At 51.4% G+C, this 15,578-nt stretch overlaps 1 protein-coding gene across 1 annotated transcript in view; it reads left to right on the forward strand.

The window, feature by feature from the left end:
- Positions 1-14,186, forward strand: part of SAFB2 (scaffold attachment factor B2) — a 29,685-nt gene extending 15,499 nt beyond the window's left edge. Inside the window, exons 12-21 of the mRNA XM_070373854.1 lie at positions 3,097-3,227; positions 4,516-4,607; positions 7,239-7,375; positions 8,381-8,671; positions 9,584-9,724; positions 10,823-10,865; positions 11,737-11,867; positions 13,277-13,389; positions 13,511-13,577; positions 13,807-14,186. Of these exons, the coding sequence (XP_070229955.1) occupies positions 3,097-3,227; positions 4,516-4,607; positions 7,239-7,375; positions 8,381-8,671; positions 9,584-9,724; positions 10,823-10,865; positions 11,737-11,867; positions 13,277-13,389; positions 13,511-13,577; positions 13,807-13,951 (1,291 nt within the window). The 3' untranslated portion in view covers positions 13,952-14,186. The remainder of the gene's footprint in view (positions 1-3,096; positions 3,228-4,515; positions 4,608-7,238; positions 7,376-8,380; positions 8,672-9,583; positions 9,725-10,822; positions 10,866-11,736; positions 11,868-13,276; positions 13,390-13,510; positions 13,578-13,806) is intronic.
- Positions 14,187-15,578: the final 1,392 nt, after the last annotated feature.

The raw sequence follows: 15,578 nt of genomic DNA on the forward strand, positions 1-15,578 counted from the left end.
TATCATATGATGTATCTCTTATATGTGGAATCTTAAAAAAAGGTACGAATGAATTTATTTATAAAACAGTAACAGATGCAATGGACATAAACTTGGGCAAACTCTGGGAGATGGTGAGGGACAGGGAAGCCTGGCCTGCTTCAGTCCATGGGGTCATGAAGAGTTGGACAGGACTTGGCGACTGAACAACAGCAGAGTTACAGACTTTAAAAAAATATATATATATACACATGAAGCTAACACAACACTGTAAATCATCTATACCCCAATAAAAATTTTTTTAATAAAATAAAATTAGCACTATTGGGAATTCTCTGGCGATGCAGTGGTTAGGACTGTCACGAGAGTGTATGTTCCTTGGTTCTTTGTCTCGTCACAACAAAGAATTGGAGCGACGGACATTAAAGCCCTCGGCGCATCACAGCTCTCGGGTCTTGGACAAACCGTGTTACAGCTCTTAGGCAAATCAGTGTTACAGCTCCATTTTATTTAGAAGATAGCAGGAGAATCCAAGACTCGAAGAGAAGAGAGTGGAGGAGTGCGTGGGGAGAGAGAGAGAGAGAGAGAGAGAGAGAGCGTGTGCATGCCCGCGGGAGAGAGAGTCCATCCCTGTTGATACTTTTATCAAAACAGTAGGTTTATGTCTTTTGAGGAGGTAGACTGTTGACGTGCCTGACAGGGTGCCTTTCTCAGAAGGTAGAGTATCTGCCATGAGTTTGTATTGGCAGCACAATTTATGTTCATTTCTAGGTCCACTTACACTCTAAAAGTTGAATCCTTTGCTGAGAATGTTAGTCTTCTGTAATTCTTTTCTTCTCCTTGTTTTTTTCATGTAAGAAAATTTATGGTTAAGTAAACATGCTTAGGGGCAAAATTATATTCATAAGTTAAACTTAGTTTTTAAAGATGTTCTTGTTGATCTTCATTGGAAATGAAATAGCCAAATTGGAATTCATAAACCCTGGAGAAATGCATGTCAGGTGAGCCTTTTTGTATTAGGGGTGAGATGGTAGTTTTATCGGCAACTTCTCCTAAGAGACACATCCCGTCAGTGGTGCTGAAAACCAATTCTGGTAGAACACGGGAAGCCACGGGGGCAAGGAAGGGAGTGCAAGCCCCCTTAGTGAGCCCTTGTCAGGTGGATTCCACAACCAGTGGAATGATGCTGTGAGCCCTGTGCTCTGCGTGGAAGGAGGCGCAGCTGGGAAAGGAGTGGAATGGGCCTGTGGCAAGCAGGGGCTCTTCCCCCTATATAGGGGCACTTAACTGGGTGACAAACTTAAGTTGTTTGAAACCAAACTGCTCTCACATAGGTGATGTAGGAGCATTTTATAATTTGATTTTAATCTTACTCTTTCTTCAGTGGACACCCTTGTTGACCTCTCGTTTTGAAAATTTCTAGGTTTGGTAATCAGCCTAAGGGACATAGAGAAGCTTTTCCTGAAGAGGGGGCTGGTCTTGGATGAGTTTTTATGAAATTGCCATTTCGAAAGTGCACTCAGATGTCAAGTATAACCCCACTACCCAGGGCTGACACTTTTGGTGTATATATGCATCTAGTGTTTTAGAAATTGCTTTTTAGGAAATTCCTTGGTCCAGTGGGTAGGACTCTTGTGTTTTTACTGCCAATGGCCCAGGTTTAGTCCCTGGCCGGGGAACTAAGATCCCACAAGACACACAGCGCAACCAAAAAAAAATAGAAGAAAAGAAATCCCTTAACTTTGTGATACTGAGAAGTCCCTTTGTGTCTAGGAGGTGGCATGTGAGTTTGGAAGAAGTAGGAGGCATCTCCTTTCAAGATGTTTCTTAGGTCTGCTGGGAGGGAGAGGGTTCCCACACCAAGAGTGGAAGAAGCATGTCAAAGGCGCTTCCTGGGGACTTCTCTTGCAGTCACATAGTGACCAGGAAGCAATCTCTAGTCTGTCAGAGGAGAACCAGGTGAATAACAGAGGACTGGGGTGCAGCAGGTGAGAAGACCCACATCTGTGCAGTGTGTCTACACAGCTTGACGGGCAGAGCGTGGGTTGAAAGGTGTGATAGAGCAGCACAAGGACCATCCTGCTGTGTCAGTCTTAAGAAACCTAGAGCATCGCTGGAGGGCGTCATGGTTATAGGGACATGAATGTAAAGCCAGCAGAGGTGGAGCCACGTGATTGGCAATAAAGGCATCCGTGGTGGCTGTCTCAGGGTGCAGACTTGAGCTGTATCTATAGTGTTTGGTGTTGTACATTACAAGCATTTAGAGTGAATGGTTCCAATTAAAGATGACAGCTTCATGTGTGAAGTTTAGGAGGAGGGAAGGGTGTGCTGCGGGGCACCTGGGAGAGGACTCCTTGGGCCTCCCACACTCTGCCTGGTTGGTGGGAAGAGAGGGCAGGGGTGCCTGTTAGCAGGTCTCATGGGGCCTGGTTTTCCCAGCCTGGACCCTAGCATGCAGCGGGCACTCAGTAAGCATGGACTGAGACGAACACCAGTAGAGGATATGGGAGACATGTTTGAATGGCAGCCGTGATGTGTTTGACTGCTTAGCGGGAAATCGCCTTCAGCTGAAATAGCACTAATGGTTTTCATGTTTGCTGGCACATCACATGGCATTGTCCCTCCCCCAGAGTGTGGTATGCAGGTGGTCTGGGTGGGAACCACTGCTCCATGCGGCAGGCACCACCCATCCTTGTGCTGAACCTCCATTCGGTTTTACACTCTACTTACTGGGAAACGTGTTTTTTTCCTACAAAAGATAAAAATAATATTCCACAAAAACAAAAGGAAGCATTTGAAATTAGTCTTTAACAGGCTTTTTAATACAGTTGGAATGTTTCTTGTGTCTGCTTGTGGGTCTGTTGATGTACTGGTGCATTTAGCCTTTGGGAAAAACGCCCTGTGAGCCTTCAGTGTCATGCAGCAGGTTTCTAGGTGTAGCAGGGAACTTCAGTGGGAAGGGGCTGTATCTGAAGAGGGTATTATCTTTCCCATGGTTTTCAAATAATTCTATTCCTTTGACTGCCAGCGGGCAGATTTGCTGTGTGTGGAAGTATGACCTGCCCCTGAGGGACTCTCAGGAGCTCAGGTATGGTAACTTTGTTTCTTTGTACACAGAACCATCATTAAGAAGGAAGAGAAGATGGAGAAAAAGGAGGAAAAAGAGCCTGAAGACATTAAAAAGGAAGAGAAAGATGAAAACGAGCTGAAATCAGGACCTGAAAATCGGTCCAGAGTCACGAAATCAGGTGATGAGTCTGTTATGTGTTGACAGGACGGGAAGAGATGGCAAGGGCGGCGAGTAGGCATGTGGAGTGAGGGCCCAGCAGGTGCCCTTTGCTGAGCTGAGCTGTGTACAGGAAGCGCTGAGAGCACCAGAGCCTCGGTGATGAAGTGGCTGAAGGGAGTTTGCAGATCAGAGATCCGGAGCTTTCCTGGTCAGGGTCTGTGTTTGTTGGTGGCTCAGTGACCTGGGTATTTGCTTTCCCTGAGTCTCTGGCAGAATAAAGTGTGGGATTTGCAAGAGCCAGGTGTCCTGGGTTCCTGTGACTGATTCCGTGAGATTCTGCTCTTCTGTCATCAAGTTTTTCCTGCATTTATGTTAACACTAGATATAGTTTAAAAAAAAAAAAGAAGAAAAAAACCAGAAAACGGAAACCTCAGAGGATGTACATCCATTGCACCATTGCAGCAGCCACACTTGGGGCACTTCACCTCTGTTGTCATTTTATCACAGTTGATTGTGCTCTGACCTTTGGGTTTGCATGAGTCCACAGAGCACTTTGTTGAAAAAATAAAACCAACGTGTGCACCCTCCCCTCCCCCCCCCCAAATAAACAAAACCCAGCCAGCTGGAGCCTAGGAATTTGGTACAGCACATTACAAGTTACATCTCAAGTGTTTGGGATACTTTGCCAGCAGTTTCAAGACAGGCATGTTTTTTAAGATGTTCCTCAAGTATTGTAAATCCCTAAATCAGTCATTGTTGGGGTGGTTAGAGCCTGCTAATTGTGTCATTGAGGGAAAATCAGTTTGGAAGCCTTCATTGTGGGAGATGAATGAAGGGAGCTCACCCATCTGGCAGGGCGCATGAGCCCGCAGGCAGCGTCTGACTTGGAATATGGGGCCCTGGGTTGTGCAGAGCTTCCCAAGATGTGTGGGCGGAACACACGTCCAAGTGGGTTCACCTTGAAGCTGCTGGGGTTTAGTGTGGGGGTGAAGGAAGCCCGCAGGTGGCAAATGTTTGCACCCATATTGCAGAATGCACTTTGATCCTCATTTATGCCGTAAGAATCGAACAGATCACCCCAGATGAGTAAAGGCCAGTCGGGGGACACTAGCCACCTCACACCTAATGTTGCCATGTCAGCAGCGCTTTTTATCACATCGGAGAGGCGAGTGGGGACACCAAGGCTCCAGAGCTTAGCAGCAGTCTGTGGAAGGTGTGTCCAGAGCCCCCAGTCAGCCTGGGGCCCACCTGTGGTCGGGGAGGGAGGGTGTCGACATGCGTTCATAGACGGTGTGTTTTTCCTGAAGGAAGCAGAGGAATGGAACGAACTGTTGTGATGGATAAATCCAAAGGGGAGCCTGTCATCAGCGTGAAAACCACAAGCAGGTCAAAGGAGAGAGTGAGTATTGCCCTTGCCCTCTCGAGTCCAGCCGGTTCCAGTGACGGTTTAACAACCACATTGATTTGTGTTAGGAGAACAGCGTTGTTTCACCCTTGAAATGTTAAGGTTCTTTGAAATACTTAGGAGACATGTTGCTATTAATAACTAGACTGTGCACAGACACGGATTAAGTTCTGAAACTTAGTCTGAAACAATCCTTAACTGTGTTTGTAGCCCATAAACGTGTTGACCCTTTGCCAATCCTATTACTCTATACCTAATCTTCAGGAGAGCTGATTCATGAACTGGATAGAATGGGCAAGGCCTAGGGCTTGTCAGGCTGGAAGGCAGGTTCTGCTCATTTTCTGTAGCTGTTTTTCCTAGTTTTTTATTAAATTAACCAAAAAGACAAGTTGAGCCCACCTGCCTCTCTTCCACGATCAGAGTGAGCTCCGTTGCCTATGTGTCCTGCACCACAGGACAAGCTTATTGCTTCTTGTTTTACTTTTTCTACTCTGGCAAACTGAACCCTTTGCTTCCCAGCTGAAGGTTCTAACTAAAACATGAGCGAGGAGAGCAGTTCCCTTTTAGTGATATAGAGCTAGCAGTGTTCACCCAAGAGCACTTTATGATGTTGAGGCTTAATTTTGAAATGAGCACTTGGGGTCCATAAAGCGGCAGTTCCCAATGCTGTGTTCCCCTGAGGAGAACCATAAAATACAGAGAAAAATCAAGGAAGGCCAATAATCTCACCAGCCAGATAACTCTGATGTTAAACAAAAATGTAAACTTGATGAGAAATACAACTAGTACAGAAAGAGATGAGGTAAGCAAAGCGGAAGCCTCCACTCTGCATGGGCCCCTCTCAGCGGCCAGTGCACCCGCCACTCACGTATCTACACGCACCACACCATGGGGCCTGGGCTCCTGGGACTTGGTGCTGTGCACATCGGTGCTGTCTTGTGGAGCTGTATGTATGGGACAAAAAGGTCGGCTTTAAAGTTCAAGTTTCGAAGTGATTATAGATTGTTGGGAAGTTATCAGAGATAGTACAGAGGTCCCAAGAACCTGCCCGGTGGTTCTGTCCCCGTTAACTGTGTGGAGGTGGGGCAGCACCAGGATACTTTGTCACCAGTGTAGACCTGAGTCCTGCCACTGCAGTCCACACGCATACCTGGTCCCTCAGCACAGAGATGTCCTCCTGGACACCCCTGTAACGTTGCCCCACTCCACCAGTCCATCCCCAATGCTGGAAGCCTGTAAGCGGTTTTTTGTCACCAGCATGGTGTCCTGAGAATGTGTGTGAATGAAATCATACAACCATGACCTTGAGATTGGTCTTTGCCCTCAGCATGGTATCCCTGAAATCCATCCAGGTGTGTGTGCAGGGGTGTCCTTTTCCGCATAAAGCTTTATTACTGAGCTGTGGATGTACCGTGGTCATTTTGACCAAGTCCTCTGCTGGCGGACACTGGCTGTCTCCACGTCCCCTCTGGATGCAGCATTTGTGGGTATACTATTTGTTAGGGCAGGTCCAGAGCTGCAGACACATTGTTTGTTGTGGTAGATGCTCATTGAGTGCCCTTCAGAAAGGTTATGGAGGACACTGGCATGTGCCAGGCCACTAAGAAGTGACTAGGGCAGGCTGTGGACCCGGGAACCCAATGTGAGACACAGACCTCTCCCCCCGCCACTGCCATGCCACCCTCCCCAGCAGATGACGTCTGTACCTCAGGATGCAGGCCGTCTGTCCTTCCCTTCTCCAGCCTGCAGTGTGTGCTCAGACTCCCAGTTCTGCCCTCCTTGCAGATCATTGCTGTGTTTGGGGTTGTGAACCTGTCCTTGTAATGAGCGTGGACAGGTCTCTGTCCCCTCCTTTTTTTTCCCTCTTCAGTAAAATGTTTGGTTATGACCTTTGACTTTCTTTTGGATTGCTTTGTTTTTCATTGATATTTTGCCCCTCTGTGAGCCAGTTAAGACTGCTGAGGACCTTTTTAAAAAATGTGTCCCAGGCTCCTTCCCTGGGAATTGTGAGGCAGTGGGTCCACAGGAGGCCCTGGGTTCTGAGTTACACGAAACCCTCCAGGAGAGGCTGGCTTGTGGCCAGTGTGGGAGCCCAAGCCTTGGAGAGCCTCAGAATGGAAGTCATTTGTCAGTGTTTCCTGCCTTCTCCCAGAAATGGAAGAGCACAGAAGTGCCCACAGTACTCTGCTTTACTGTGCTGGTTTACACTTGGGGGCCTTTGGCTTGCTCTGTATGGAGGCCTCCTGCCTGAGCCCTGAACCAGCAGTCGAAGGGTGACCCCACCGAGCAGAGTGATTGCTGCCCTGGCTTGTGCGCCTGCCCTATGCCTCTGGGGAGCCTGGTTTTGTTGTAGATAATGCAGAGAGCTTGGCTCTGCGATTCCAGAGAAACTGCTTGCTGAGGTTTTACCCTACTCCTTCTCTTTCATTAATGCCCTTTGCAAGATTTGAAAGCAAGGCTGTAGCACCCAAACTCAGGCGGTGTGAGGCAACCCGTGCTGGGGCCTCCCTGTAAACCCCAGGGGACCCAAGGTTCTTAGTCTAGTCCAGACATGCTAATTTCACTTGCCTCGTATATTTGTCATCATCAGTTCCCTGACATTCATAAGCCAGTTTTGGTCAACAGAGCTCAAAGAGTCAGGATCGCAAGTCGGAAAGCAAAGAGAAGAGAGACATCCTGTCGTTTGATAAAATCAAAGAACAGAGGGAGCGAGAGCGCCAGAGGCAGCGGGAGCGGGAGATCCGAGAGACAGAGAGGCGGCGGTGAGTGGGGTCTCTTCTCGGGGGGATGCCCTTCCTCCCGAGCCAGCCGCCTGGGCTTGCTGGCCTCCTGCTGTCCGTGCTGCACCCGCCCATCCCATGACGTAGTCATCCCAGCATAGTCATCCAAGGCTGTTTCAGCTCAGCAGCATCTCCTCTGGCTGAAGTTGTGCCCTGGCCCAGGTAGCACGCATACCCAGGCCACCTGTGGCTTTGACAGAGGAGGGTCTCTGGGGTCAAAGATCACCAGCTTCTCCAGTTTGCTTTTCTAAAATAGTGTGACTTTAGCTTCTGCATGTGGGCTTTAGAAAGTCAGAGTTTCTTGACCCATTTGAAGATGTTTCACTTCCAGCTGGCTTGCCCTTGGTGTAGAGCCTTCCCTGGCACCCTGGGAGCGAGTGAGGAGAGCAGGGGGGCATACCCAGCTCCCTCACCAGCTCCTATGTGTGGTGGCCAAGGGGCAAGACCTGTGATTCCTTCACTGGTGCCTGGCTTTCTCCTGTCCCCACACCGTCTTAGGTCCCTTTCAAAATGCCATATGTTAAACGTACACCCTCGGAGAGGGAAGGGGTGACAAAAAGGAGCATGAGTTGCGTCTCAGGGAGAGTGGCTGTCATCCGTGTCTCCAGGGTTTTATCTGCTCAGGAACTTCAGGGTAGTGGTTATCCTTTGCTTTTTTTTACTTTTCTGCCCTTGTTTACCTGTGGTTTCATTCTGGTGCTCTTTGAGCAGGTCCTACTGGTCTGGACCTGAGGCTCTGTGTCCACTCGCCATCATCCCTCCCTCCCAGCTCACCCTGGTTTTGCTAGTTGGAGAAGGGGAAAGGATGGAGTTTGGGGTTTCTGGACGATCAGAGCCGTTCAAGGGGCAGGTTGGAGCCTGTGAGGGGGCAGCCAGGTCACATCCAGGAGCTTGATGTGTCCAGGCTCCCTCCGAGGACCTCAGTGCCACCATGTGGACTGGGCGCCACCATGTGGGAAAGTCAGGGTGGCCTTCCTGTGTCTGCAGAGAGCGTGAGCAGCGGGAGCGGGAGCAGCGCCTGGAGGCCTTCCACGAGGGCAAGGAGAAGGCGCGGCTGGAGCGGGAACGCGAGCAGCTTGACCGCCAGTGGCAGCGCCTGGAGCGGGAGCGCCTGGAGCGCGAACGGCTGGAGCGGGAGCGGGAGCGCGTGGAGCGGGAGCGCCGGCGTGAGCAGGAACGTATCCAGCGGGAGCGTGAGGAGCTGCGGCACCAGCAGGAGCAGCTACGCTATGAGCAGGAGCGGCGGTCGGTGGTCAGGAGGCCCTACGACATTGGGCGGTAAGGCCGCAGTCAGAGTGGGGAGTGGCTGCGGCCACCTTGATGTGGGGAGTCGGGAATGCTGAAGATGGACACCTGGGCAGAGCTCGTAGCTGCCGCCTCCGCAGCTAGTAGAGTATCTCCAGAGCTGCCACTTGGTGGAGGCTTGGTGATGCTCTTGCCTTGGCAGTCCTTTCGTTGGCACTGTGGTTCCTGGGGGAGCTTGACACTGTCTAGTGGGGAGGAGATAGGCAGGCATGTGTTAGGCTGTGTTCCCTGCCATCTCCTTCGGGCTCACATGTCCTCCTGGAGTGGGAGGCACAGAGTCGGTGCTGTGGAAAAGTAGGTTGCCTTCCTCTAAGAAAGGAGGTTTCTCTCTCTCCACCTTCTCTGAGCTGCTTAACTGACGGTCTCCCATCACCCCACCACCTTTGAGCCTAATTTTTTAGTAAAAATCAGGAAGAAGATAATTGGAGACCATCCCAAATTGTATGTAGTTCACTGTCACCCGATCTAATTCCCTTTGCTTCTGAAAAGCACGAAGGGAAGTTCGGGTTACCATAGACAACGAGTTGGAAATGTGGTAACTCAGAATGTTGTTTCTGGAGAATCAAATATTTCATTTCACTTGCATTTGAGCTCTTGTGGGAGCTCAATACCTTGGGATCAAGGTATTAACATCCTTGTGATACAGTTAGTTCACAGTGGTTCTTCTTTCAGGACTGTCAAATGAGAATGCCAGGGTGCCTTTTGGTAGTTTGGGGTTTTTAATATATCAAGTCAAAGCGATAATGACTGAATGTTTAGAGATTAGCCCTGCAGGACATTTTAAACGATACTGTGTCTGGAGAGAGCATTCCACCTCCACCCTCTTTTTTTTTCTGCTCATTCTCTCATAAGTGAAATTTGCATCTTTTTAAAAATGAAAAACAGGCGAGATGACGCCTATTGGCCAGAAGGAAAGCGCATGGCCATGGAGGACAGGTACCGCCCGGACTTCCCTCGGCCTGATCACCGTTTCCACCACTTCGACTACCGTGACCGGGGCCGGTACCAGGAGCATGTAGCTGACAGGTCAGTGCCCCACCCCTCTCCAGCAGGGGTAGGTCTCCATCTCTTCTCATACTGGAGGTTCCTAGTGACCGCCACACGTGGGATTTAGAGACAGACCTTGATCGGGATGTGGGAATCAGTGGTCCCTTAGGGCATTTTCGCTTTGACTCTGGGGAAGGCCTCATGGTGTATGTTTCGTGCACTGTCCTCTTACAATGGGCGGGTCCCAGGCTCTGGGTTGCAAAGCTCCCTGGGGTCTCTGTGGCCACTCTTCCTTCTTGTCCCTCCCCCAGCAGGAGTTGCACTGGAGCACAGGTCTTTGAGGAGGGGAGGGCATGGCCCAGCCTCCTTGTTCTTAAGGATGAGGAAGTGGTTTAGAGAAAGGCCGTGACCCACTGGAGCCATCTGCAGGGGTCACTGACCTACATGGGGCCCGAGCCAGCGGGCACCAAGGGGGCTGACTGCAGGGTGTGGCAGTGGCCCTCTCAGGCCTGCTTTGTGTTTTAAGGGTCTGGGGGTGTAATTTTTTTGCCAGTGCCTCTTTAATGAAGACTATCTCATTTATTAGAAAGGCAGCCCTTGGTTTTCCAGTTTAAGCATTCTTTCTTTAAGTTTCTCATTGCGCTTGCCCAGGCTGCATATCCTTGAGCCATTTCACTGCTCATTAGCTCCTCCATGAGCGAAGGGAGATGGGGGTGAAGACAGGCTGAGACACCACTCATTTATTTAATCATGGCCGGACTTGGTTTCCGATGTGTTAGTCACATGGGTCAGATCATACCAGAGGTTAAGACCACCAAGGCTTTCTTATTATCCAGTTTGTCACCAGGCCACAGATTAATTTGGCATTGGCTTCGTGGGTTGGATCTCTACTTTTGAGACTCCTGTGAGGGACTTTAGTTCAGTAAAACCTTCCTCCCCACTTTCTTAGGCTCCGACTTCACTCCTACCCCCAGGGAGCTGCCAGCCAGCTCTTTTTTCAGGCCTGTCAGTCAATTAACTGTTCTCATGTGGTGAAAGAGGATAAGTACCCCAGTTGTTGGACTCTTCCGTGTGGTCTGCAGCAGTATCAGAGAGAGCCGTCAGCTGCCACTGGAATGAGATACTTCTGTTTTGCAGGAGGGAAGGTTCAAGATCAGTGATGGGAGAGCGAGATGGGCAGGTGAGTAAAAGCCAGACCTCAGGCTGGGAGCATGGCTGCTTCTGTGCAGTGGGCAGACATGGACATTAAATACATAGGGCTTGTTCATCTTATTCAATGGGAAGTGAATAAAGAGGATTGATTGTCTGCTTATGTAGAATGCCTTCCAGTCTAGACACATGGGATGTCCCAAACAGGGGCTTAGCAGCCTGCCGGGGTCATTAAGCCTGTGTTTTAGGGCATCCCTGTCAGGTACTGGGGTGGGTGCCTCTGTCTGAGGGCCTGCAGGTACCCTAGGGTGTCAGCTCAGAGGAGAGCTGATGCCACCCCCATGAGAAAGGTGGTGGCAGTGTCAGAGTCGTGGCTGTTTAAATGGGGTCAGGGGGCAGAGGGGGTGGTGAAAGAATACATAGCGTCTCTTGCTCCCAAGATCTCTTGCTTCCAGAGCACTGACTTGGTTGGCCAGGGGCATTGAACCACTCCCAGCAGCATTGCTGGCTTCCAGGCCTCCACAGTACTGAGCTAGGGGTCTGAGGGCGCTGGCCTGCCCTAGTGGTGTAGGGGGAGCTTCCTGTCACCAGCAAGGTGCAGGTGTTTGTCGTCTTCAGGGAAGACAGGTCTGAGTGATGCCTTGGTGGACCCAGAGCCTGGGACTCTCCGTGCTCACGGGGTCAGGGGCCCTCTGCTGGTCCTTCATGTGCATCAGTGATAGAGCGTTAGGGGTCCTCAGGGTTCTTAAGTGAGGAAGGGATCAAGAAGTGTCAGAAAGGGCCTGGGCATGTCCTCTTGGGTGGCAGGGTCTGCAGGTTGACCAGACCCAGAGGGTGGGCCTGCCACAGGCCTATCCAGGAACCGTGAGGCTGGAGTCGCCCTGTCCCTCTTGGCCTTCCAGCACTACTCAGACGAGCGCCACAGCCATGGAGGACCACCAGAGCGCCACGCCCGCGACTCCCGAGACGGCTGGGGCGGCTACGGCTCCGACAAGAGGATGAGCGAGGGCCGGGGGCCGCCACCTCCACCCAGGTTAGCGGGCAGGCCATGCCAAGCCTCCCTGGGGGCATCACTGCCCTCACTTGGTCCCAGCTTGGCTTCTGTGCAAGGGATCCAGGTGTATGTGCCCGCCAGGTCACCCGGAACAGTGTCAGCCCTAGGTGTGAAGGTCCCTATCACAGGCCCTGGCTGCTGAAGCAGGTAGCCCTGAGGCCGTCTAAGGCTTGTCCCCTGTCAACAGTAGAGAAGCTTCACTCGGCCCTGTGCTCCAGAGTTGTCTGGGTGTCTTGTCAGGCTGGTGTCACAATCACCAGAAGTCTTTGCCACATCTCTAGGAGTGTTCCGGATGTTGATCAGAGACTAGGGTGCCAGTTGGATAGATAGTGACCTGCTTAACACCGAGTTCTCTTAGGCTGTTCAGCCACAGTCTTCAGTGTAAAGGGGTGAGTTCGTGCTCTGGCAGCAGGCTGTGTGGAGCCGCGTCACCGTGGGACTGGGCGGCCATCACACAGCCTGGGGCCAGGTGGCTGCACCTGCACATGGGGACTGGGTTTGGATCGTCAGCTCCCAGGGTTTCTGTCTGAAACAGCTGTTTGAAGGTGCACTGTGCAGTTCGTTGTCGACAGCGCAGTTGGATGGCTTTCAGTTGATCCATGCGTCCATCCCTACGACCCATTTCAGAGCATTTACATCACCCCCCAAAGAAGCCCCCATCAGCAGACCCTCCCCATCTCCCTGGCAACCACTAACCCACTTTCTCTCTCTCTGGATTGGTCTGTTCTAGATGTTTCCCATCAGTAGAATCACACACTGTCTGTCTGTGTCTGCTTCTCTCAGTGAGCATCATGTCCTCAAGGTGCATCCGTGTTGGAGAGAATGTCAGGGCTTTTCTCCTTTTCCAGGCTGATGAATCTCACAGTTTATGGAGGGACCACATTTTTTGTATCTGTTCATGAGTTAGTTGATGGACACTTTGGTGGTCTCCACTTTGGGGTGGTTGGTGTACAAGTTTTTGTGTAAATTCAGGTTTACCGGTCTCATACACCTTGGAGTGGAATCGCTGGGTCACATGGCCGTTCTACATTTAACGTTTCAAGGGACCACTGTGCTATTTTCCAATGGGGCTGTACTGTTTCACATTGCCAGCAGCCCGGTGTGAGGATCCCTGTGTCTGCACGTCCTCACCTGCACTTGACACCGTCGTCTGTCTTTTTGATAGTAGCCATCCTGACGGGTGAGGTGGTTGTGACATTAGCTGTGCTGAAGACCTACTCATGTGCTTACTGGCCACATGTGTTTCTCTGGGGAAGTGTCGCTTCCTGTTCTTTGCCCACTTCTCTCAGAAACTCTTGACAGGAGGGCACAATCGCCCAGCCACAGCCACAACCTCTCCCTGGAAGCATAGTGGGACCTTTGTGTGTCTGCCTTTTGTTTTGGCAAAGAGGTGGCCGTGACTGGTCGGAGCACAGCCAGAGGCTGGAGGAACATCAGGAGCGCACCTGGCCGGGCACAGTGGACACGGACACAGCGGGCCGGGAGCACTCTCGGTGGCAAGGTATTGGCTGACCCCCGCCTGCAGGTCTGGTAGGGCTTCTGGGCAGGGGCGGCCAGGGTTCCGCCAGCTTTCCTAGGGCTTCTGAGAAGGGAGTGTTAGCAGACTCTTCCTTCTCTTCCAGGTGGTGAGAGGGGCCTGTCTGGACCCTCGGGCCCCGGGCACATGGCAGATCGGGGCGGAATATCGGGGTAAGTTTTATCTGCCCATAAAGCTGATTTCTTCTCGCTCCTCAGTTCCTCTCACTTTCTGCATCCTTGATCAGCTTTCTGGTTGAGTGTTTTGAAAACACTCCCATAGCAGCCCTCCCCAGAAGGCAACCTGTGGTTGTGAATTTTCTCCTCTGGAAAAAGCCAGGGGGCTCTGAGCCTGCTGTTGCGAGGTGACACGGTGAGAACACACGCGTGCCTTTGTTCCTAGGCGAGGCGGCTTTGCACACGGCGGGCACACCCAAGGTGATGTGGTGCCTGCCGGAGGCCTCGACAGCGACGGACTGGCTGGCCAGGACCGGGGCGACAGAGACCCCCACCCCCACCAGTACCCCCACTTCACCCGCAGCTACTAGACCCCACCCGTCCACGCGTCCTGGTAGGCGGACAGACGTACTGTTGAACTCTTAGCGGAGTTACCTTGAACTTGTGGAATCTTTTAAGAAGCAAAAGCAAATCCTGCCACCGTGTTGTAGCTCAATCCAATGTGAATTCACTTTTTTTTTTAATAAATGTGTTCTGCCATTTTTAAGACAAGGTTTCTGTTAATGAGGCATTCCATTTTCCATTAATAAAAGTTTATGGTTCTCACCCGTGTATATGTATCGGTGATTACAGAGCAGAGAACAGGGTCAGCCCTCAGCGGCATCACTGTTCGGAAAGCAGAGGCCGGCTCACATTCCTGAATTCTCACAGCTCCTGTCCCCATCTTACAGAGAAGGAAATGGGTGCAGGGGTCACACTGCTCACGAGAGTCCTAGAGCCCTTAGGTGGCAGAGCTGGGAAGGAATTAGGAATTCTTCACCAATGGGGAGGGAGTGTTCATTCGGGGCCCCTGGGACCAGTCACTTTACCTGACAGTTCTGTGCGATTTGTGGGTCTGGCTGAGCGGCGGGGTTGGGCAACCCTTGCTTGGCACAAGCTCAGCGGTACTGGATCCACCCGTTTTCCTGGAAATGCAAGTTCATAGGTGAAATCTCATTTGTGATTATAAATAGCAGTGATCTTAATTAGGGCTTCCCCTGGCAACGCAGTGATAAAGAATCTGCCTGGAATTCAGGAGACACAGGTTCGATCCCTGGGTTGGGAAGATCCCCTGGAGAAGGAAATGGCAACCCACTACAGTATTCTTGCGTGGGAAATCCCATGGACAGAGGAGTCTGGCGGGCTACAGTCCATGGGGTCTCAAAGAATTGGACATGACATAGCACACTCACAGCAGCAACCTTCATTGAAAACCCCTGACGCCAAAGGGGTTGTTCACGAGCTTCTCCCAGCTCCATCTAGGCCCCTGCGGTGTGACACCACAGTGAGGCGTGTCTCTGGAAGATCGCTGGCCCTGCCCTTCTCAGGGATGAGATGACCTGGTGGCCATGAGGCTGACCCTGGGGGGCCTGTGCAGGGCTTGGGGGCAAGAGGGAGAGCTGCCTCCCTGAGTCCCAGCCCTGGACCTGTGTGGTCTGGACTGGCGAGTGATGAGTTAACCTGTGTGCAGCCTGCTGGGAACATGATTCCCTCCTTCCCCTCCCCTTTCTCTGTAACTAGGACAGCCACCCACTGGCCCCAGAACAATTGCCAATTCTCCTGGAGTCCCCTGTGTTCCTGCTGGGTTGGTGAAGCAAGGGTTTAAAAGAGCAATCTGAAAACCCGACCCAGCTTGCCTTGAAGCCTGCATCTGGTGGTCCCTGTCTGTCTGAATTGCCCAAATAAACACCTCCCTCACCACGGGGGCTTTTAGAGTCGTTTTCCAATGACAAGTTGACAGGATGCCATCTCCATGCACTGGGGCCCAGTGTGGCATATTACCTCCTGCACGGACAGCCTCATTGCACCCCACAAACTAGTCTGGAAACCAGGGTCCAGGGGGTTCAGAGTTGGCTGGGAGAAGCCAGGTTGGGATTGGGACCTGGAGGTGTCACCTGTTCACAGATCTTGTTACAAGGTAGGAGCAAGTCCTAAAGTTCAGAACTGGTGCTCCCGAGG

Source organism: Bos mutus, chromosome 7, assembly GCF_027580195.1.
Source record: "Bos mutus isolate GX-2022 chromosome 7, NWIPB_WYAK_1.1, whole genome shotgun sequence".
Lineage (NCBI taxonomy): Eukaryota > Metazoa > Chordata > Mammalia > Artiodactyla > Bovidae > Bos > Bos mutus.